General features: G+C 32.0%; 4 protein-coding genes across 5 annotated transcripts in view; 1 reads left to right on the top strand and 3 right to left on the bottom strand.

Moving 5' to 3' along the window:
• LOC127736192 (multiple PDZ domain protein-like) overlaps window positions 1-25495 on the bottom strand; it is a 158733-nt gene that overhangs the window by 32604 nt on the left and 100634 nt on the right. The gene's annotated exons all lie outside the window — the stretch shown is intronic.
• On the bottom strand, window positions 690-6448 carry LOC127736204 (iron-sulfur cluster co-chaperone protein HscB-like). The gene is made up of 2 exons (XM_052246799.1): window positions 6014-6448; window positions 690-2370 (listed from the first exon to the last, which is right to left on the bottom strand). Exons 1-2 carry the CDS (start codon window positions 6446-6448, stop codon window positions 1996-1998), a joined length of 810 nt encoding a protein of 269 aa, XP_052102759.1. The 3' UTR covers window positions 690-1995.
• Window positions 6475-12173, top strand: LOC127736203 (U6 snRNA-associated Sm-like protein LSm6). Its single transcript, XM_052246798.1, has 4 exons — window positions 6475-6563; window positions 9997-10089; window positions 10724-10837; window positions 11808-12173. Exons 2-4 carry the CDS (start codon window positions 9999-10001, stop codon window positions 11840-11842), a joined length of 240 nt encoding a protein of 79 aa, XP_052102758.1. The 5' UTR covers window positions 6475-6563; window positions 9997-9998; the 3' UTR covers window positions 11843-12173.
• LOC127736190 (uncharacterized) overlaps window positions 16654-25495 on the bottom strand; it is a 46731-nt gene continuing 37889 nt past the window's right edge. The window contains exons 6-8 of one of the 2 annotated variants that reach the window (XM_052246763.1): window positions 22458-25033; window positions 20035-20299; window positions 16654-18151 (exon numbers count right to left, since the gene is read on the bottom strand). In XM_052246763.1, coding sequence (XP_052102723.1) covers window positions 17841-18151; window positions 20035-20299; window positions 22458-25033 — 3152 coding nt within the window. In that variant the 3' untranslated portion in view covers window positions 16654-17840. The other variant, XM_052246764.1, reaches the window with a different exon arrangement.

Below are 25495 nucleotides of genomic sequence, written 5' to 3'. Positions count from 1 at the left end.
CAAAATTTTATTTTTGAGTTATTGAGTATTTTATAAAAAAAAAGGGGGAGGGGTTTTTCACATGTCGTGTCGTATCTCAAAAACGATTTATGATTATTGCTTAAAATTTTACACACAAGATGACGGACATATCATGCGCTCATGGCGCAGCTGTTTATTAAGATATGTGACAAAAAGATGCACTTTTGTCATCAGGTTCTATCTTAATCCATCAAATTTATACTAGATACACTATAAAGGATCATTTAGCCCAAAATTAGATGAAATTGGTTAAGTGGTTTCAGATGAGGTTTTTTTTTAAAGATTACAATGTCAGTCAATGATGACAACAGAAGTTAAGTGATAGCAATACTGGTAAGTATTTAAAAATTTGTTGAATCTTTATCACACAAAATTTTATGCTGGACAATACATGTATTAAGAATGTGTGTAACACTAAACGCTTGCCATAGTGGTGGACACAAGTTAACGGTAGATTTGTGTAGGGTCGATCTTCAGATTTTGTTTTGATTTGTCTTTGTTTGTTTATGATCTTATATCTATCAAACCATTTGTACTTTCTGAAGGAACTCTTAATGAAAGTGATTTAGAGTCATCAATAATGGTGGTTATTGATGAACATGGGATTTGTCAACTTCAAACCAGAGAAAACTATTGGATCCATGACAAAATATGACAGTGATAATTAGTAGTCTAAATATAAAGTTTTTATTAATACTTATAAGGTGACAAATTAAGAAATCTAACCAGCTGTTCATCCCTCTCTTGCAGTGACACACATTTACATTCCACTTCATACACACACATACATAAAATCAATCAGCCTTATTTAACACCACACTAGCTATAACAATTCTGTATAAAAATTTGATAAACCATGTATAAGTGAATCATATCCTTCCTTTCTATTAGTTTCAGTAAAAATTAGGTAACTGGAGTTGATATGAAGCGATATCCTAATCCAATTCTCACCTATAATTTATCTCTGAATTCTTGTTTAGATATATAATAAGGTATAGACAAACAAAAATTAATAAAAGATAGATTTATGTTATTACCTCAGAGAGTTAGATGTATATATGTTCCAAGTTAAATTAAAAATTATAAGTTGTGTACTTGTGATATTCAGGCACAATAATTTACGAAAAATATAATAAAAATTTATATACAGGTAGATTATAAGATTCAAATTATTTTGTAGTCTATAAATAAGCTGTGGACACAGACATAATTATGTCTAGTCCTTGTATTATTTTGACAGAATAATACAATTTTGAAATTTAAATATTCCAGTATACCAATTGTCCTAATCACAAACATTGTGGACAGTAACAAAATGAAAATAAGCTGCTGACTATGCGGTATGGGCTTTGCTCATTGTTGAAGGCCGTATGGTGACCTATAGTTGTTAATTTCTGCGTCATTTGGTCTCTTGTAGAGAGTTGTCCCATTGGCAATCATACCACATCTTCTTTTTTATATTAAATAATTAATTTTATTGAGAATACCCGTATCACAGACAAAAATCACAGGGGAAGGTTCTAAATCTTATTAAAATACAGATCCTGGGTCTACACTTTGCTTAAAAGGATCTGACAACACTCTGTTCTACTTTGTGATTCAAAGACCTTTCAGTTTCCTCTGGTTCTATTATAATGATACCTACCTTAGAAAATTTGTAGGCAGGAATTTCATCGGCTAATGTAATAATTACCAGAACAAGTGTTGTCAGATCCTTGTAAGAGAAGCATGACACAGGATATGTATTTAAATCAGATTGAGGGGGTTCCTGCCCCAAATGTCTCTGGTATGTAGATGACCTGTTGCAAGGTTAATCCCCTACAAAAAATATCCTCTTATTCAAGAGTCATTCCAATTTGTCCCACCCTTCATCCAGGTAAACCCACACTGCAGAGCCTACAATGTTATGCAATATGATCCTTAAGACATTGGGTTGGTTGTGCAACATGTATTTGTAGATGACACAAAACTAATTCAGAACTGGCCTCTGTAAATGTCTTTGATTTTGTCATCAATATTTGTAAAATATTTCAGTTTTATGATGAGCTGTTTAGCTGCAGTTATGTCCCCTTCCTGAAAGGCTTTAGATACTTTACTAATGTTATCCTCCAGCCTTTTCTTGTTTACCATTTCTATAGGTTTAAGTGACTCTAGAGAATCAGCATCAGCAATGTCTTCATTGATTTCCATGATTTCCATTAAAAAGTCTTGATCCACATCACTATTCTGTTCCTCAATTGGATGTCCTGCTTGATCAAGCATGTATAATGCACGATTCAATGGTTTTATCAAAGTACTGTAAGCTTTGTTTACTAGAGATGACTGCTCTTCAAAAAGTCTTTTTTCTTCCTTTAATAAATTAAATTTTCTTTCATTCAAAAATAGATAGTAAAACACATATAGGAATCATAAACAATACACAAAAATAATTTTAAATTAAGGAAGATATGGGGTAAATTTCAATATCAGGACAGGCACACCCAATAATAAAAATAGTACACAAAAATTGAAAACTAGAAGCTACAAAATGGTCTTAAGGATGTGCATGCACTTAAAGGTGGAGCCAATTATATATTGATAATTAAAGCAGATTCATAGTAAAAGGCAAGAATTTTTACTGTATGTTCAATAAATCCCTACCTTATTTTTAAAGGTTGTATTTAATTTATTAAATTTTTATTACTAAAGTGTATTGTTTTAGTGACTATTTCTATGAACATTTTTTTTTCACACTTACAGATTAGCAGCCAATAAAATTGCTCTTTTCATAACACTTGTGTAAAATAAATTTGTGTAATTTCATTTGATTATAAAACAACTTAAATCAATTTTAAGCTGGTTCTACAATTTTTTGAAATTTTATTTCAACATTTTGAGTTCCTTTTTCTTTAAGAGTATTTGTATCACTATGATGTTGTCTTGTACATTCCCTACATCTCATTTTATTCATAATACATATAAAAAAAAAAGATGACATGAATTCCCAAACATATTGGACAGCATGACACACCACACCAAAGATCAACACACAACTCCTAGAAAAAAAGACAGATGCACAAACAAGATAAATAACCTATAACACACAGTTCATTTAACTGACTTAGTACAAGCATAAAATGAGGGGGGGTTGAAAATCTGATGTGAAAAATAAATCAAAATACAGTACTTTTCTTCTTATTTTTTCTTCTTATACATTGTATATAGATCAAGTATAGAAGGGATGAATATTTAAATAATGATTCAATATACATGATTATATAAACAAGTCTAAATTGAAAACAACGTTCAAACCTATGATTGCATTGGATAAAAACCGCAATTTTTATATGTGTACATGCAAAACAAATTTCTTGGTAGAGGGGTCTAAATACAGCACAAACAACATTTTCTAAAAGACCAAATAATATATATCATATATATTATTGTCATAAAAAATTTTTCTTCTCCATTTGCTCTTTTTACTTTTAAAGAAATGACAAGAGAATAGAGACAAGTTTGCCTTCCAGGTCCATTCCTGAAACTCTGGATCGATCCCTGGTAAAAGCATACTAATGGTGACCTGTAGTTCTTAACTTCTATATATGTCATTTGGTCTCTGGTGGAGAGTTGTCTCATTGGCAATCATACCACATCTTCTTATTTTCATAAACAACCTAAATTAAAAACTTTAAAGATTTGTTTTCTCTGCCATGTTGTTGACAGTCTTTTAGCACCTTAGCGTCATGACAAAAATCGACCCTTCTTCTATTTATGCTCACAAAGGGATTAAATCATTTTGTATTTGTCACATCTTGACAATGAGGGTTGGTTGAGAACAAAACTTTACAACAGAAATGATTTTAGCTTCCCAATTGCAAACTTTCCATTTCTATGTAGCAACATTTCAGTAGCGCCTGCTTATGGAGTATATATCTCCCAGTTGATACTATATACCAGAGCCTGCATTTCCCTTTAGAATATTATAATTTCTTTGATAGAGGGTTGCTGCTCTCAAGGAAGCTATTAAACCAAGGGTTCCAAGTGGTGAAGTTAAAATCAAATTTTACTAATACCATCACCAGTTGGTTTACTGTTATGGAATCTCTGTAATGCAGATATGTTCCAATTGTCTTAACCGCAATTCTGTCCTCTTTTCTGCAAATGCGATACCACTGAATAAGACTTATCACATAATCTGTACTTAAGCCGGTGACAAGATCTGCTTACCCTTCTAGGATACTTGAAATCACCATAGGTTTTTGGTGGGATTCATGTTGCAGTTTTTTTTATGTTGTGGTTTGTAGACTGTTGTTTGTCTTTTGGTTGTTTTTGTTTTTGTTTTTAGCCACCGTGTTGCCAGTTTGACTTTGACTTTTATATTATATGAATTTGAATACCCCTTTGGTATATATGTATCTTTTGCCTCTCTTATATGGTTAAAAAATTATGATAAGTAAAAAATTCAGATTTTGTTAGATCTTGCTGAAAGCTTTACTTGTGGCATGTTTTTGTTTGTACATGTGTATTTTTTTAGTTAAGACAATAGGCCCCTTCATGGTGAGTGCAGCCATGTTGAATAGGGGGCAGATTTTCATAATGGAGGTAAAAAATGGTTTGCAAATACGGGAAACCATCTGTTCTGTTCTGTTCTGGTATATTCCTCCGTTTTTATCGGAGCACTCCACTTATCGAATGAGTATTAAAATTTTAAATACTTAACCGAAAAAGCAGATATTTTTATATTTACGATATGAAAAATATAATTTAAAATAAAATTAGTAAGTTAAAGTGAACAGGTGAATAAAATAAAAGTTTAAAATGTCTTTGATGATATATTAAAAGATATTAATAAATAAATGTGGATAGTGTCCACATGTGGACACAGATGATGCCCCCGCTTGCATATCATATAGTTATAAAGGGACATAACTGAAGAACGGTAAAAGTGACACTACCCAAAAATTTTGTGGTAATAAGCATTGTGTGTAATTCTCATAACATTTGGTTGAGGCTAACTTAAGAAGAGAACAGAAACTAAAAATTCAGCAATTTTTCTATTTGTAAACACGCATAACTGTAGAAGGGTTGTGTATAAGTTTCCTAACATTTGGTTGAGGCAAACTAAAGTTAGAAAACGGAAACAAAAAATTGTAATTCATCATAGTTTTGTGGTAATGAATATTGTGTATAGGTTTCATAATGTTTGGTTGGGGCAAACTTAAGTAACAGAATGGAAACTAAAAATTTTGCAATCTTTCGATTAAAAAGGGGCATAACTCAATAATGGTTAAAGTGACAATACCCAAATTCAACTTGATCTGTGTTTTATCAGTGGAAGTCAAAATTAAACATTGCATATATAAAGCATTGATTGTAGTTGATTCAACTATAATCATGGACAAAGGAAGATAACTCCAATTTTAAAAAATAAAAATTACTTGATATTTAGAAGAAAACTAAAAATTTGGCAATTTTTCCATTTATAAAGGGGCATAACTCTAGAACAGTTAAAGTGACGCCATCAAAATTCAAACTTGATCTGTGTTTTGTGGTAATACACATTGTGTATAAGTTTCATAACATTTGGTTGAGGCAAACTCAAGTTAGAGAATGGAAACCAATTATGGGACGTACGGACGGACGTACGTACGTACGTACAGACGGACAAGGGTAAAACTTAATGCCCCCACCGCTACGGCGGGGGCATAAAAAATACTATTCACACATCACAAATTATTAAAACAGAACAGTTGCTTGGAAACATGCATAGGATTTCCTGTACTTTCATACTATTTCCACCTCTATCCAAAAAATCTGCCCCCTATTCAGAGCCATAGCTCTTAGGTCCTTATGATATTTATTTTACAAATTGCAGATCACACAAATCAGAAAACATAAGGACCATTAATATTAGAGTTATGTTTTCTGCAGCTAGACTGCACCCCATAAAGAACAACGATTCATACCTATAGAAAGAATGAAAAAGATTTCACTGAGAAGGTGAAATAATTACCTCTGATTTCAATGTGTGCTTGTCTGGATGCAGCAACTTTTGTAATTCTTTGTATTTTTGTGATAATAATGTAGTGTCAACATCAAAATTATCATCTAAGCTCATTATTTCAAAATAAGACAGTGTGTGAACTGCTTGAACAACCCCACAACTGCAGAAAAATATGTCTTCCTTAGTGTTTGTTGGTTTTCCACACCGCCAACATTCTCTGTGTTGTAGACTATAATTCCGTCGATTTCGTATGGAGATTTTGGCAAACAAGGTACTTGTGTGTAAATGTGGAGTCAGAAAATTAAAACTGTGGTATTGTCTAATTCGTTGATTTGCTTTAAATTGAAAGTTACATATTTCTTTACTAGAAACTGCGCTGATTTGTCTTATATTGATAGATATCAACTTCTGAAGCGAATTTAATATCTTTATGGGCGCAGACATCTTGAATAACGCGAGATATATCACGTGATTCAATATATTTGATAGAACAGTTAACGCGAGAGTACAGCTTGTATTCTAAGCGGCATGACAAGTGTATACAGATTGTAATTTATAAGTATGTTATGATATCAATATTTAAGCTAAGCTTTGGCTAACATTTTTTTACTCTCAACTCACAAATAAGTTTGAAATCATTTTGAAAACAGTATAAAAAATTGAATATTTTTTATGGCAGTTGAACTTGAAGTCCATAATGGAATTTTTTGATAGTTATAATATTACTAAGCAGAGACATTTATATGCATATGTACATATGTTTCTGGTTATAGTCATCATTTGTATAGACAACATTCGAATTTTTGCACTTTCCCGTAAATTTCCTATATCACAATCAATGAAATTCTTGTGTTATTTCGTCACAGGAAGAACCAACTGTTCAATGACGTTGTTTACGCGGATTGACCTGGGGTTAACCGTGTAAACTCATTCATAATAAAAGCAACTTGAGATTGGTGCATTGGTGGAGGACCTGTAATCATCAGTTACTAGTTGTCATCACCTGGCATTATTTGCAATAAAGGACATGCATTACATTATTACCGGCATATGTTTGCTGGCCATTAATTTTCGTTCATATACACCAATATCAAGTTTTTTTTATGAATGAGTTACATCGTCTGTCCCGGGTCAATCGGTTCTTACTGTGGTGTATTAACATGAGCATTGTGACAGGAAATTTACGTGAAAGTGCACAAATTCGAAAGTCATCTATAGCTGGTAATTAATTGCTCTCATAGACGACTATCAATTCATGCATTTTACCGCAGGTTTCCTACATGTGTGTCACAAAAATGCTTAGGTAGCTGCTACCTAAGCATTTTTGTGACACACATGTAGGAATTTAATACACAGTTAGGGAAAAAAACTTAAAATTGACACTCATAATTTTTAAACCACCCTGGTCTTTCCCTTGCTTTCTAACAAATAAGGCTTAGGTAATGTTTGTGTTATATATGTCCATATGTATGGAAACAGAATCTTCCATTGATTTTATTTCCAATATTTAAAATGGTGAAATATAATATTTTTATGGTGTAACCATGACAACAATCTGCATTTATTTGATACAAATATTGCAAAATTTAAAAGGGGGGTGAAAATGTCATAAAAGTCCCCTAAATTTGGTCCAAAGTAGAATTTCAATCCATTAGAGTGTTACCTTTTCTGAAAACATTGACATTTATCCATCTTTAGGTCAAATAAAAATCATATGCACTTCTCCTCATTTTTCCATAAATCTGAATTGAAAAGTTCGAGGGTCAAAAACTTGGAAAACACTACAATAATTTCTGGACCTATGGGTGGTACGGGATGTGAAAATACGGACTGTCAAACAGAAAATGGCCTATAAAACATGCAAAAAACAATCTTGATGTTCATATAAACCCACTTTGAAGGCTATATTATGCTTCAGCTATCTAAAAATCAATTTTATTGCACAATAACTTTCATATTTGAAAAATTCACAGGGGCCAAAATGCGAAACTAATTTTCCTAACTGTGTATTGCTACCTTATGTTATTACATCAAAATAAGAACCGATTGTTCAATGACATCATGATTTACGCAGTTTTACCCCGGGTCAACCTGTGTAACTTATTCATAATAGCGACTCAGGATTGGTTAATTTAATGTTATGTTAACAAATGAATGGACTTGCCAGACAACTTAAATTACCGGAATGTGGGTACTGCTGTTTTCCTCAGTCAAATATTTCTATTTTATTTGAAACAGTTTTGTTTTGAGTTGATTAAGACAAGGCAAATCAGATTTTTTGTTTGTTAGCATGTCATGGGAAGGTATGGCTGTAGGTACATCATGTACAGTACAATCTTTATGATGTCCTCAATTTAGGAAAAAACTTTTTCTCATAAAGCTACTTATGTCTTAGCTTGATTTAAAAAACAAATTTCTGAAGAATTAATAAAAGGTTTTAAACATTTTAAAATGGAACTCCATGCATGTTACTTGACAATACGCTTGTTGATTTCAAGTCACATAATTATAAACTCATGATACAGTTCATTTGTATAGTTCAGATTCAGAAACAGAAGAGCTGCTGACTCCTTGGGCTAAGGTTTTTTTTTTCATTCGATATCCCTTTTCCTCTTCTGGCTACACACAATGGATCAAAATATGACATAATGAAAAAAGACCTAAAGGTGAAATTTCTAGTATTCAGTGGCTTGATTTAAAAAGTTATTGTAGCTGCTCCTCATACTCAAACACTGTCACTCAAAACACATAACTAGTTATATGCCTTTCATTTCTAAGCTCAAAGATGTGCAAGATCACAAAAGTATTTCCAAATAAAGTTTCTGTCAAACAATATTCAATTCAATTTCTGATGGTACAGTGTAACTAATTCTAGACCAGTTTAGTTAGCTGTATAATAGGTCAGGGTTCTCACTGAGCCGAGTTCATGAGTCCTGGACTCATGAAAATCTGTCTGTCAAAGATGAATCAAGATTGTAAAATGTTGTATCAACAATGATCAACTGAGCAAGAATATCATCTTTTTATGACAAAAGTTTAAGACATAATCTAAACCTGATGTCATTTCCTGGCTCTATTTTGTCATGGGGACAGAAATAATAAATGATATATAGCAATTACAATTTCTTCTGATACTGTTGGACTCACCATTGCCAAAAATGATGAGTTTCTGGACGTCCAAAAAATCCTTATTGAGAACCCTGATAAGTGTATTATACCTTGAACTGTATCTAAATTTTAACACACACACACACACATTGGTATATGATTCCTACTATTCCTTGAAATATGTCATTACTCAAAATTTGACGTTCATTGTTGATCACATCCTTTCTGTAAAGTTCTGAGAGCATCTATTTTATGTTTGTTCTATGAAATTTGAGCAGACAATTAAAGTGTTACATGCAAATAGTTGTAAATATTGGTAATTAAATCAGTGTTATTTGTTGGAATCTTTTAAAGTATTTAATGTATGCCAGATATTTCATGTTTCACACCCTACATATGACAAATTTGTCGAGATCTTCATTACTACAGTTAATATATATATATATATATATATATAGCCAAGTCTAAATTGAAAACAACGTTCAAACCTATGATTGCGTTGGATAAAAACAGCAATTTTTATACGTGTGCATGTAAAACAAATTTCTTGGTAGAGGGGTCTAAATACAAACAACAATGTCCAAAAGACCAAAAAGTGAAAAGTATATTTTAACAAAACACATTTGACTAACAGGTCGAACAACTGATGTTCTTAAACCCTGCTGACTGCCATTGGCGATTGCCAAATAAATTTATCATCAGATGTAATATGGATCTTAACAATTAATTTAATACCAAACAGAAAACAATAAACTTGCGGAAAAGATGGTATATCGCAAACATGAGGTGCAAAAATTTGTACACCATATCATATTGCTATATATATATATATATAGCAATATTCAATTTATAGTTTGAACTAGAATTTAGTTTTTTGTTTTTAGGTATGAGTAGAAAACAAACTCCCAGTGAGTTTTTGAAACAAATCATTGGCCGACCTGTAGTAGTTAAGCTGAACTCAGGTGTGGATTACAGAGGTATGTTAACATTTAGAGACAAATGTGGCTTTATTAGGGCCCTGCCTAGTATCTAGCCCTTTCCAGTACAAGGTATAAATCAAAGAAAATGTGAGTATGTTTCATGAGTCAGCAACCCATTGACACCAAAACTAAAAGACATCCTGAGGTTAACATAAAGACGTTAAGCTCTAAATTGCACAGAGGTTAAAAAAAAAGTCATGATTTACAAATGTAGTTCCACACACAGATAAGTTATTGGAGAGACTGCCAAAGATCTGCCAAGAACATAACAATGTATGAATAAAATTACAAAAACAACATTAAGATACATCTTCAATTCTTTTGTAGAAATTCCAAAAAGGAACATATTTTACAAATATTGATATTGTGCAGTAAATTAACTATTTTTAAGACCACTGGCCTTCTTTAGTTTTCTGTTACTAAACTAAATGGTAGACAAGTCACTTTTCATAATGCATTTAGATGTTATTTTAAAACAATCATTTGGTTTCTTAACTACAATAAAACTAAGATATAAATGTTGTTATGATTTTTTTTTCTGAATACTATAAGATAATTTTGAAAGCTAGAAATTATAATAGAAGTTCATTAGTTGTAAAGGTAGAATATATATTCTTTTTTTAATTACTAGGTGTCTTAGCTTGTTTAGATGGATACATGAATATTGCCTTAGAACAAACAGAAGAATATGTGAATGGACAGTTGAAAAACAAATATGGAGATGCCTTCATTAGAGGAAATAATGGTCAGTTTACATTGGTATTTTAGCACATTCAAATAGTTTTGAGAAACACACCATACTTTAATTCTTAAAATAAAATAAAATAAAAATAAGATGTAAATTAAGTATGGTTGCCAATGATACAATTTTCCACCAGTGACAAAATGATGTAAAAGATAGCAACTATTGGTTACTGTAAAGCCTTCACCAATGAGCAAAAGCCATACTGCATAGCAAGCTATGAAACGACTGTCATAACAAATGTAAAACAATTTCAAACAAGAAAACTAACTGCCTGATTTATGTAAAAACAATAAACAAAAAATGAAAAAAGTCCTCTTACATAATGTAAAAGTTTTAGCTTCAGATCAGTAAGTAAACAGCACATAATCTCCTTATTTTTATATTGTCACACATAAAAACTGTAACTAAAATTACTATGAACTTACCTTCAGTCATTGGTCATGAAACCATTTGTCCATGTGTAACTGACAAAATACATATTTTTCATTAATTTTTCTATTACTGGTACAAAAGACATGAAATAAAAAATTCCTCAAACCGATGATATTTATAAAAAAAACATTGAAGTTGAAATGCATGAATGTAGTAATTTCACATTGTTTTAAAAGGTTGATTTTTAAAAACATTTATCCTGAAAGGATAAGATTAAAGTAGTTTGTTAATTATATTTTTTTGTTCAAAGGAAAATTCAGGATGGTAAAAGTAATGAAAATCTTTTTCAAAAACAAACTAAATGCAAGAAGAAAATGAATGGTGTCAATTGTTTTAAAAAGACAACTCAAGACAAAATACTTGGCCTTATATGTTCTAAACCAAAGCAGTTTACAGTGCAACACATTAAGTACCTTAGTGTATAAGTAAGACCATGTGGTATTATTGCAATGAGACAACTGTCCATCAGAGAGGTAGATATAAGCAAAAAAGACTATTTTACTACATGTTAATTATTCAATTCTTTTTTTTTCTTCAGTATTATATATCAGTACACAGAAGAGAAGGATATGACCGTCCTGTGAATGGTTTTAGTGTAGATATATAGAAGTTATTTGTATATAATAACATTGTTTCACATATAATAACATTGTTATGACATAACTAAGTTTTAATGTCAGTAATTTCAATGGTACATCATCTTTTTTAAAATCCTCATTATTCATGATTTTGTTCATTGCAACCTGTAAATCTACACACATAATCATGATAATAAGGATATTCATTTCATTGAAATATTTCATTTGAAGGATCTCAACTTCTTGCATAAAAGTATGTTTTTTTGTAAAACTTTTATGAACATCTTATAAAACATAAAAAGAATAAAATAAAATATGTACATGTAGTAGAATTTACGTTTTGCATCTTAAACCCCATTCTTGGATTTGATGGTATACTGCATTCACCTTGTCCATCAAAACTTTCATAACATATACAGCTTCTGTTTAATGGTAGATTTGATGCTTGGTCTGGAATTCAAAATGAAGATTGTTATGTTTACAATTTATTGTGGTGTTTCTTATGTTGCCATGGCGTTGTCAGTTTTCTTCTGCCTCTTTTTTTTTCATGATTTTCAATATGCCTGGTAGGTTTTCCTATATTAAGAATGATTGCCGATGAGACAGCTATTCACCAGAGTTTAAATGACATGGATGTGTAATAGTCCGATGTGGTATGATTGCCAATTAGACAACTACCCACCAGAGTTTAAATGATGGAGATGTAAACAATCATAGATCACTGTACGGCCTTCAACAATGAGAATAAAATGTTCCATGGGGTGCAGCTAGATACAACTGCAGAGGTCGAAACTTGAACAGTTGGGATTTTGATTGAATATTTGACACAGCATAGGTTTCTGAGCTTATCATTTGCATATCACCTCAAAGATAAAAGACATAAATTATAAGCTAAATTATTGTAAGGGAGGTAACTCTTAATGTAAAAAAAAAAAAGAAGAAACAAACGAAATTGATCAAATATAAACAATAAAGCATATTAAAAACGCCTACCATTTAATTTTTGTTGAAATCAAAGTTTAATTTGGACCAATTTAAATGTGCCCAAAATCTAAATACATTATTAGATTCAGCATATTGAAATCAATCAAGTTTAATTCAGCACCGTAATATAGACCCACTTGAAAACCCGGCCCAAAATCAAAATTCTAAATACATGGTAAGATTAAGCATATCAAAGAACCCCATTAAAACTGGTCAGAAATAAGCAATTCAAACAAAGTTGCTTGTTTTTTTACCCTTTTTTGACCCCCAAATTCCCAAGCTGATATGGCCATAACCCCCAAATTCAATTCAACCTTCCTTTTGTGGTATGGAACCTTGTGAAATTTCATACAAATCCATACACTTATGCTCAAGTTATTGTCTGGATACCAAATGTCTTCGAACGTCAACGACCTCGCCATACCATTATACGGTAAATTTTTGCGGTCATATAAAAACTCATACTGTATAGTAAGCTATAAATGGCCCTGACATGAAATATGTGAAACAATTCAAACAAGAAAACTAACAGCCTAATTTAAATATGAACCAACAACCACTGAATTACAGGCACCCGACCTGGGACTGACACACAAAGAATGTGGTGGGTTAAACATGTTTGTGACACTCAACCCCCCTCCACTAAGTATGGAACATTACTCAGCTACTGTATTAAGCAATGGTTTATATTTGTTCTGCAACTTTATAATGTTGAGTTGTACCATGTAAGTGAATTATAGAGTTACCTGGTAGTCACTTCCCATTTAAGGATACTTGGAATCTTCATTATACCTATGATTTATAGAGTTACCTGGTTGTCACTTCCCATTTGAGGATACTTGGAATCTTCATTATACCTATGATTGGGCAAGAGTTTGTTCCTTACATACTGTGAAAGTACTTTTATTCGTGGGTATCAATTTTCGTGGTTTGAGCAAAAGTTACATGTTCATGGGTTTTTAAATTTGTGGATTATAGTTTTCTTAGAAAAAATGGAGTGAAGAATTGAAGCTATCAGAAAAGAATGTGTTTGAAAATAATCATATGTTGTTTTATAATTATTTGTGGGATATTGCAAAATAAGGTGTTAATTTTAACTTACTTGTTCATCTTTCATTACTGACAACATTCATCAAACAAATTGTCTAGGTTGAAGGAAATTGCAAAGTAATCGTTTTAATTGTTTCACACATGTAATCAGAAGTGATGACACTAATTACCCGAGATCGAATGATCAACAGATTAACGAACACCAAAGGTGTTAATTGGGTCATAAACATGTCACTTAAGAAAACGTTCACATAAAAAATGCTTCAAAAGTATTGAATGAATTGTATAATTAATACTAATGAAATAAAAAAGCAAGTTCAATATGAAATTATTTTTGGAGTATGAGACAAAGTATACATAGAGAATATCATATGGCTTTTTCAATATCACACCTGTATCAACCCGAGACACCAATATAATCACAAGAGCTCTGCTCGAGGGATTATATTGGTTGAGGGTTGATACGGTGTGTGATATTGAAGAAGCCATATCATATACACTTTATTATATACATGTACCTCAAGTACAACTAATCTCTCATGTATTTTTCACAAGACATGACGTAATACATATTAGGGGTTTGATAAAGCTTATGTAACCGTAACTAATATCAATAACGTGACGTCATACAGATTAGGGGTTTGATAAAGCCTTGGCAACCGTGACTGATATCGATATCATCACGGATGGCTGATACAGCAAGATTATCATCAATTGTATTACACATACAATTTACCTGTATTTACAACTAAGTATATGATAAAGACTTTTTGGGGGTGTGCTTAATTACGGAAAAATGAATCTCACTTCTACCCTGAAAATTAAACATATATGTGAAAATGTCTCAGCTACGAAATGAGCTATCATACATATCCAAGTTTACGATGTGGGTACAGGAATTGAGGAAAAGGCTTTCATTACCGCCTACCTGAAATTAATTGCGCATATTCACCCAGATACTGTAAGCAATTAGGCCACTAATGCACTATATTTTTATGCCCCCGCCGTACGTCCCAAAGTTGGTTTGCGTTCTCTAACTTTAGTTTGCCTCAACCAAATGTTATGAAACTTATACACAATGCTTATTACCACAAAATACAGATCAAGTTTGAATTTTGGTGGTGTCACTTTAACTGTTCTAGAGTTATGCCCCTTTACAAATGGAAAAATTGCTGAATTTTTCATTTCCGTTCTCTAACTTAAGTTAGCCTCTACCAAATGTTATGAAACTCATACCATTTAATACAGATCAAGTTTGTATTTTGGTGGTGTCACTTTAATCGTTCTAGAGTTATGCCCCTTTTCAAAAGAAAAAATTGCTGAATTTTTCGTTTCCGTTCTCTAACTTAAGTTTGCCTCAACCAAATTTTATTAAGCTTATACACAATACTTATAACTACAAAACTCAGATCAAGTACAAATTTGGGTAGTGTCACTTTTACCGTTCTTCAGTTATGTCCCTTTATAACTTTATATGATATGCAAGCGGGGGCATCATCTGTGTCCCATGGACACATTCCCCATTAATTTTGTATGCAATGATTGTAAGGTGTACATGTCTGTCTGGCAGGTTTTATATGACTTTGACAACTTTTTCATGGTTCATTGGTCATTGTAAAGTTTTCATGGTTCTTTCAGTTTATCAGATACTATATTATATTAAAGTAATAGGTCAATGCTGTATGGTGTAAGGAATGATTACATGTTGTCTGGCAGGCTTCATCTAACCTTGACCTCATTTTTATTGGCCAATGTTCAGATTTTGTCGAGCCTGCGACTTTTGTTGCCGAAAGCTCGACATAGGGAGTGATCCGGCGGCGGCGTTAGCAAACTTCTTATATTTTTCAAGGTGGAAGACCTAGATGCTTCATACTTTGTATATAGATGCCTTATGTGAAGTTTCCGTCTGTCATATGTCCATTGTCCTTGACCTCATTTTCATGGTTCAGTGACTACTTGAAAAAAAGAGAAGATTTTTTGTAATGTTAATTTCTTTCTTATTATGAGTAATAGGATAACTATATTTAATATGTGCGTACCTTGCAAGGTCCTCATGCCCATCAGACAGTTTTCATCTGACCTCGACCTCATATCATGGATCAGTGAACATTGTTAAGTTTTTCGTGGTCAAGTCCATATATCAGATACTATAAGCAATAGGTCTTCTATATTTGGTGTATGGAATGATTGTAAGGTGTATATGTCTGTCTGGCAGATATCATCTGACCTTGACCTCATTTTCATGGTTCATTGGTCAATGTTAAGTTTTCATGGTTAAGTTTGTTTCTTAGATACTATAAGCAATAGGTCAACTATATTTAATGCATAGATTGATTGTAAGGTGTACATGTATTTCCGGTTTGGTTTATCTGACCTTGACCTCATTTTCTTGGATCATGTTAAGTTTATGTGATACTTTTAGTAAAGCTTTATATTTAGGACTATCAACATAAAATCAATGGTCAGTAAAGAAGGCGAGACATTTCAGCGTGTGCACTCTTGTTGTACTTCAATTAGGTCTGTTTCACAGATATAGTCTCTTACATAAACAACTTGTGCATCTGGTGTGCAAAATTATAAGCCTTTTAATTTTATGAGTTTTTCGGATAACAAAAAAAAAATTGTGGTAGAAACTCCCCCGTTTTATATTGATCATTGACAGAAAAAAAAAATTCTGTTTTGTAGTTTTGGTTTATAAGTGACAAAATAAGAATGTACTTTTTTCTATATACCAATTAATGCCTATTTTGAAATTCAATATAAAGAAGTCCATTTATAATTTCAATTCTTTAATATTTCATATCATTTATATATTATATGCAATAATTAAATTATTATGTATATAAATAATATATTATATATTACATTTACATATCCCTTTACAAAAAATTCTTATGCAATAACAAAACAAAGAAAACAACAATCAGGTATATTTGTAGAACAATAGTTTTGTCATACAATGGGTATATATATATATGTGTATCTTATTAAACACTTCTTGACAATTAAGTCATTGGTTTACTTTTTTCAAATAAATGATCATTTCCAATTAACAAAAATTATAAGAATATATAATTCTGTTAGATGTTTTAACAAGTTATTCATTACCATAAAGAGTAATTTAAAAATAATCGAAAAATACTTATACACTGTATACATGGGAATGTCAACAACTCCAAGGAAAGTCTGAAATATGAACATTTATTGAGACAAAATTAAAATTAATTGGTTCATTAGAGAAATTAGTCAGATTATCTCCCTTGTCTGGCTCTCTAAGGCAAATTTTGTATCACATTTTGCAAAAATAAAATTAAATATAGTCAGCCTTTTTATGCTTTAAATGTAAATTTATTACTGTACATATATGAAAGTCTATTTATATTGATATGATGGCAATATTTTTTCCCAACTTCATTATAGTTCTAGTAGACTGAAAAAAATATATACTACAATGTAATAACGAAAGACAATATGACACTTTTTTTTATAGGATGTTAATACAGAAAAAAATAAACTGAGACGTAGATCACAATAAATGAATAATATTTATATTTAGTTAAAAATGAGACAAATAAAAGAAATCATATGACAACTTATTTATTAGACACAAAATTACATGTAAGTCACAAACACTTTGTGCTATATTTGTATGCTAAGACTATGATGGATTTCAGAGAAATTTTTTAGAGTAATTTTTATTATCATTAACTAATCAGAATATATTGAGAATTTAAATATTGTCAGTATTTAAATTTTCAACAGTCTGGTTAAAATTATGAGACATTAAAGAAATTGCAATCCTAGACTGGTGTTGTGCATATATATACTGACCATTAGGTGTAGTGCATATATATATACTGACCATTTTGTGTTTTGCAACAGTCTATTATTTCAAAGCTTGTGCTTAAATTGAATATTTGAGATATAACAATGCATAATTTGTCCAAAATGAAATATTTCTACAGTTGTTCTGGAGCTCTTCTCACTGTCAATTTGACATCTCCATCATTCAAAAACTTAAGAAAATTCCATGCTTCTGTGTGTCTCATTGTTGACATTTCTGTACCATTTACTGTAACAAGTTCATCTCCAACTTTCAAAACACCACACTTGGCAGCAGAACCTCCTTTAAACATTCTTTTGATTTTGACAGGAACATCTCCCCTGGGGGATCCTATCCCTCCTTCAATAAGAAAACCAAGTCCAGTAACTCCTTTAACCATTGTGAGTTCTAATAGGCCATCAGAATTGGCTTCTGTATCTGGTATAACTAAAAAATATACAAAATATATACTTATAGCACAACCACAATATAAGCGTCAGCGGTAAACTTATCAGAGCAGAAATGTTTTTTTTTCTTCCACTTTCAAGCAGATCTAAACCAAATACTAATCTTAATTTAAAGGGATCTTATAATAACAGTATAGTTTGGTTCAAACCTTTTTCTAAGTTTATGCAAGGTAATCTTTATGTTTTAGGAAAAAAATGCTTTAAATAAATGTAAACGGTACAAAAAGGTGATTATGAAATTAAAATTTTCTTTTTTTAAACGAATTGCAAAGTTGATCATCTATGTACAACAGTGAACTAAAACTGACAATCATAAATATAAAAATAACGGAGATGTGAGGAATAAATCATGATTTTTCCCCAACAAAGAATTTAAACTCCTATTTGAATATTATTATTTAAAATTTTGAGATGTGCAGTGCAAAAATAATACTGAAAAGTAAATCTATAATATAAAGTGTTAATACATTTGAAGAAGATGACAATTACAGTATTGAAAGTCTTGAGGGTCAAATTAGATGACAAATTACAATATTGGAAGTCTTAAGGGTCAAACTAGATGACAAATTACATGAACCTACTGTGGATACGATGATCAATGGAAAATAAGCTAATAAATGTAATATGAAGAATGTTATATTTTTTTCATGATAATGAGACTAAAATAAATGAACTTAACTTCATTTAACAATTTTGTTTTTGTTTTAAATATGTTTTCATAAATCATTTAAAATTCTTATTACATTATTACGCCACAATTTATTTGAAATCATACTGTGTAAAAGTATATCTGAATTATTCAAAGGAAGAAATTTTAGCATCTAGAAGCAATTATCCAATTTTAATAAAAAGGAACGTTTGAAACACACATATACACACAAAAACTGCACATTGTTTATCTAGAAATTTGTAGCAAGGTAAAACACAAGCTTAAAATTAGTTATCAATGTTATTTGATAATTCTCAAAATCTATAGCTAAGAAAAAACACTAATCACAGAATAGCAAAAAGTTCCAAGACCAAGCCGACTTACTTACATGTTGTAGTTAGACTGGAATGTAGTAGTACATTTATTGGTGTTGCTAAGAGATACTAGGAAATGATTTCAAATTCAACCTAATAAAACTGTAGAATAAGATAGAAGACTGTTGCTAAATACAGGGCTAAAACATTTATGTAATTTTTTCCCTTACTTCTATGAAGGAAAATGAAAGTCATCAAAATAAAATTTTCAAATACGAAGGAAATTTAAAATAATTTGATAAACTAATCATTTTACAAGTAATGATTTTTTTTCCTAGATTATAAATAACTCTCTGTACTGAAAAGACAGAAATTTTTTTAAAAACTAGGAATTTGAAAGTTTAAGTCTGAAAAAAAGTGCACAAACTTCAATATATGTACATTTATGTTCTAAGCATCTGGGCTGATATGCATAAAACCACTTAAGTTGATATATCCAATCATTGTACTAATTTATCATAGGACATGTAGAAAATTCCACCTGTTCGGAACAAATCTTAACTGAAGTAGTTTTATGCATATCAGCCCTGGTCTACAAACTATTGCAGGAGAACACTAAACAGGTAACAGTACCCTCCTGGTAACTCAAGCAGAAAATGTTTATGTTCCAAAGATTTGAAAAGGGAAGTAAATTGCTCGCACAATATCATTATGGGGCTTGCCAAACTTCACTATATGTATAAACTTTCTGTGAAAATTGAAATGGTTCTAGTTGGAAAACTATGTAATAACATAAAATAGATACGAATCTAAACAGAATAACTAACAAACTCAAAATTATATTCAGCTTTGCCTTTGTAAATGACCATTTATCGGGATAACTTGATGATTAAAACTTACTCTTTTTGTTTGCATTTTCATCACTTGTTGGACTGTGTGGCAAACTAGTATCAGATGTAGGAATTGAGTTATCTCCCTTTGTCTGTAAACTTGTACTATGGGAGATAACTACACAAACCAAATGGGACTCTGAATTCTCAAGTGATTGCAAGATTGCATCTGCATTGTCCTTACTGACAATTTCTCCATTAATAAGTAATATTGTGTCACCAGTTTTTATATGTCCACTCTGTTGAAACAGTCCCGAGGGATCTAGCTGTGAAACCTGATAAAATAATTAAAATCTTAGCATTATTAAGTCATCAACACCTTCATTATTTTCATAACAACTAGTCATAAAAAGTGGAAGCATGTGCACAAAAGACTTCTTCATTGCAAATGGTGCATTTTTCTGTGAAATGACAATTATTAACAGTTTTTCTTTCATAATTTGTCTATACACGCTGATTTAGAAGTAGCTGTTTTTGGGGTGTGAGAGCTTGTCCAACACTGAATGCTGTATACATTCTACATGTTTTATGTGTATATTTTTGATAAAGCATTTTAGTTGGGTTTATATTTACCCAACAAACATTTTTTTCCACTACTTTTCATCTGAGAAATTTCTAAATTAATCCTATAAAATTGTTTTAATATCTCAGGATGTTCTCTTGAACAAATTAAGAATCCAGTTTTCCCGGTACCTGGATGTTTTAACTGCATGCATGAAATGAAGGTTCCAAAATAGCTTATCTTACATTAAATAACCATGAAACTAATGACTTTAATTTTACCATAGCAAACCCTTGGTTCTGTGATTAAACATGAAGTTCAGTAGCTTCCTTGTAAAAGCAACCCTCAATTAAGGAAATCCTGATACAAAATGCAAATTTTGGAATAATTTATATAATGAGAAATATTAGAAGTATTGAGAGGTTAAATATATCATTGATAAACTATCATTGATTTCTGAAAAATGATTATATATATATAGACCTTAGCATAAAACAGCAAAGTACATTTGTATGTTCAATTTAATAGAAAGGGGTAAATCTATACAGCTTAATTTTTAAGAATTATTGGAAATAAAAGACATTTAATTACTTAAAACAATAAAATGCTCCGCTGGGCGCAGCTTGATATGACCGCCGAGGTTGAATCCTGAACAGTTGGGGCAATTATGGACACAGCATTCAAGCTTGATACAGCACTGAATTTGGATTGTGATTAAATATTTGACACAGCATAGGTTTCTGACAAAGAATGAATGTGGTCTAAGAACTTAAAAATTTGTTAATTTACCTATTCAAACCATATCATTATTATTTGCTTTTATATATAAATCAGAAATAACCAATTTAAAATGGAAAATTTTAAAGGAAAAAAAAGGAAAAAAAAAATCCCCCCCCACCCCCCAATTTTTTGAACCCCCTTATGATTCATCACAACCAAACTCAATCCCAGCCTTCCCTTTGTGGTATGGTACCTTGCAGTACAATTTCAGAGAGATCCATACACTTGAACACAAGTTATTGTCTGGAAACTAGAAAAATGCTTATTTTTTGCCCCTTTTTGGCCCCTAATTCCTAAACGTTTTGGGCAATTACCCCCAAACTCAATTCCAGCTTTTCCTTTGTGATATGGAACCTTGTAGTACAATTTCAGAAAGATCCATACACTTACACACAAATTATTGTCATGAAACTAGAAAAATGCTTGTTTTTTGCCCCTTTTTTCGGCCCCTAATTCCTAAAATTTTGAGGCAATTACCCCCAAAATCAATCCCAGCATTCCTTTTGTGATATGGAACCTTGTGGTACAATGTCAGAGAGATCCATACACTAACACACAAGTTATGTCTGGAAGTTACAAAAATGCTTATTTTTGGCCCCTTTTTGGCCCCTAATTCCTTAACTGTTGGTACCATAACCCCCAAAATCAATCCCAACCTTCCTTTTGTGGTATTGAACCTTATGGTAAAATTTCATAGAGATCCATTCACTTAAAAACTAAAGTTAGAGTGCGAAAACCAATGTGTCTTCGGACGACGACAAAGCCAACGTCGTACCAATATACGACTGCAAATTTTTTTTGCGTCCGTATAAAAATTTCAAGTCAAAATATATTTTCTTTAATAGATTTTAATTTGTAGTTTCAACTTACCACCATATCTTCGTTAGGCCCTGAAGAAAGGTCTATTCCAATGGGGGGTTCTGTTGTTAGTTTTAACTTACCACCATATCTTCGTTAGGCCCTGAAGAAAGGTTTATTCCAGTGGGGTTTCTGTTGTTAGTTTTAACTTACCACCATATCTTTGTTAGGCCCTGAAGAAAGGTTTATTCTAATGGGGGTTCTGCTGTTAGTTTTAACTTACCACCATATCTTCATTAGGCCCTGAAGAAAGGTTTATTCAAATGGGGGTTCTACTGTTAGTTTTAACTTACCACCATATCTTCATTAGGCCCTGAAGAAAGGTTTATTCCAATGGGGGTTCTGCTGCTTTTCCGGTGAAGAAGTATCACAGAAATTTCTTCATTGTTTGATCTGCCTATGGAGTCCATCTTCTGATTGGCTAATAATAAATCATTTGACAACATTTGGGTAGATACCAATAATTCACACAATACAATGTCTTGTAAACAATTTGATTTTGATTTCACAGAAACTTTCTGTTCTCCACAAATGATAGAAAATGGCCTTTGACTAGACACCACAATTAAATCACTGTCTGAACCACTGATGAGAGGGAATTTAACACAGTATGAAGGGAATGAAACATCAAGTATAAATTTTTCAGCACTACTTTGAGTTAAAGGGACAGAAACATCAGTCAGATTTGATGGATCCAGATGATGAATTTCATTGTTTGTTACATTGTCAACTTCATCACTGAATCCAGGAGGAACACTCTCCACAACTATATTGTCTATGATATCCTGATTAATGTTTGAATATGTTTTATCTACAGTAACATTTGAATTATCCTCTAAAATTGCACCAGTTGGCTGATCTTCTGATCCGTGAGACTCCTGCAGAAAAGAAACATTTTCTGAATCAGAAATTAATTGCACACTTGAATTTTGATTTTCACTTCCACCTTTGGTATTAGAGCTTTCACCAGAAATGTCTCCTGTTTCCATGGCAACATTATTACATGTAGCCTGTGATTCCACATGTATTGGTAAGTTCATGCAAGGATCAAGGTCACTCTGAGTATGCCCAGTTTCTTCAGTGCCTTGTTCCACAGAGGATTTGACAGGAGTAATCTCCCTTGTATCAAAATCATCAATTTTGTTAAATTCTATATTTAAAGTATTAGTATTATCAGAAGAGGTAAATATATTGTCAGATTCCCCATGCATTTCTGTCTGAATATTATGTGTAAGAAAGTCATTTTCAGGCATTGATTCTTGATTAATAGTAAAATCTGAAACAATTTCAGCTTCATGCACCACACCAAAAGCATCATTATACAAATGTTTGTCAGAATTTGATGGCAATTTATCTGAAAAGTTTAGTTCTGATTTTTCTTTATTTTCCACTTCTAAAATATCTAAAACATTTTCATGACTAATTTCAACTTCTTCACCAGATTTTACTGTAACTGACGACACTGTAGATGGCGCTGTTGACTCTAACCTTAAACTGGTAGGATTTTCTTGTGAAGAAGACATATTGTCTTCTAGTGAACATGCAACATCAATCTGTGAATCATCTTTTCTTGGTGATAAAGAGAGATTAAATCTAGGTGAAGAACTCAGCGAATCGCTCTTTGGTGATCTTGGTGATGCAATAGGTGATTTTTGTGACCAATTTTGTGAAGACATGGAAGTATCTGATCTTGGTGACAAGGCAGATGGACTAAGTGAGTTGTCTGCCCTTGGTGAAGGGACTGGTGGGACAGATACATCGTCATCATGCAGTGATTCTATGTCTTTTGGTGAGTTGACAACATCAGGCTTACCCACAAAATATCCAGCTCTTGGTAATGCTTTATCTTCAGATGAAAATTTGGCATTGAAATTAAAAGTGGTTTTATTTTCTGACCTCCCCTTTCTTGGACTGAGAGCAGAATTCAGCCTAGCACCAGTAATTTTCACTCCTCCTTCTGATCCACCATTGGGTGCCAAAACCTGGAAATGTGAAGGCTTTGTTCTCTCTGCAGCTTTAGGTTTTTCTTTAGGAACATAATCTACCATTCCTGATGGAATTAATTTAGGCTCATCAAAGGTTTTTCTAGCCGATGAAACATAATCTGTTTTCTGACTTGAGTTGATAGAAGCAAATATAACGGTTTTCATTGGTTTGTTGTCTTCTGTATCATGGCTTGCCTTTCTGGCAGATGACACATAATCTGTATGATGCGATGCAATTACTGGTTCTTTATCAACACTGACTGGTTCATGACCCTTTTTGAGCTGACCTACAGCAGAGCTGACATATCCACCAAGATTAGGAGTTATTTTGTGATGAGTGGCTGTTTCAGTCTGTTGTGGCAGAGATCTTGGTTTGGGTTTAGGAGCAACAGGTGGGGGTTCTTTCTTTGTACTTGTTACAGTGTCTGAGCTCATGGTGTCTTCTACTGGTTTCCTCTGTGATACGGGAGGCTTAACTGGTTCCTGGTCAGCTGCTAATTCCCTTGCATCATGTGTAACAGTTTGTCTTGGAATGGCAACAGGTTTTGGTGGTGTCTGTTGAGGAGATGACTTTCTTGGAGCTAAAGCAGGGGCCAAACCGGGCGATCTTGGAGCTGCATTTGGAGATTGTTGACTTGTTGGTGAAACATGGTGATGAGAAGGGGACAAGGCTGGTGATACTGGTTTTGTCATAGTTGGTGATGCCGGTTTGACAGTTGGTGATGATGCCTTGACAGTTGGTGATGTATAGCTACTTCTTGGACTGGTTGTTTTTGCCTCACTCATCATCATTTTTGGACTAAGAGCTGGTGATAAGCGTCTAAGTGCTGTAGAACTTGTATTTATTGACAAATCTGGTGGCCGAGATACTGATTTTGAGCTATCTGTAAAACAGAATGTTAAATATTTGTTAAAATATTGTGAATTTCATCTAAAACTTCATTGATAATTAAATAGCTTTTGACCATGCAACTTAGCTACAAGATTAATGATAGAAGATTGTAATATTAAATCAGAGAGGTCAATTAACAATCAATGTTTTCAACAATTATACAATTACAATGCTTAGTATAGATAAACATGACTCTCTCAGTCAACAAAACATCTATATTCTCATGCAACTAGTCATTTTATCTTTAATTTATTAAGGATCTTACTTGCTTAAATGAAACAGCTGATTACCGGAGAATTTAGAGATATTTATGGCAATGATGTAAAAATGATGATGCAGGTACAAAATCAATACAACAAAGCAAATACTTTATATTCAGAAATTCTTGCAAGATTTCAATTATTGCAAAAATTGAGAAAGGTTAGAATAAAAAACTCGCATTTATTTTAAAATT

This window comes from Mytilus californianus, unplaced genomic scaffold (genome assembly GCF_021869535.1).
Source record: "Mytilus californianus isolate M0D057914Y unplaced genomic scaffold, xbMytCali1.0.p SCAF_3, whole genome shotgun sequence".
Taxonomy (NCBI): Eukaryota; Metazoa; Mollusca; class Bivalvia; order Mytilida; family Mytilidae; genus Mytilus; species Mytilus californianus.
This window is presented reverse-complemented; position numbering and strand designations above follow the sequence as displayed.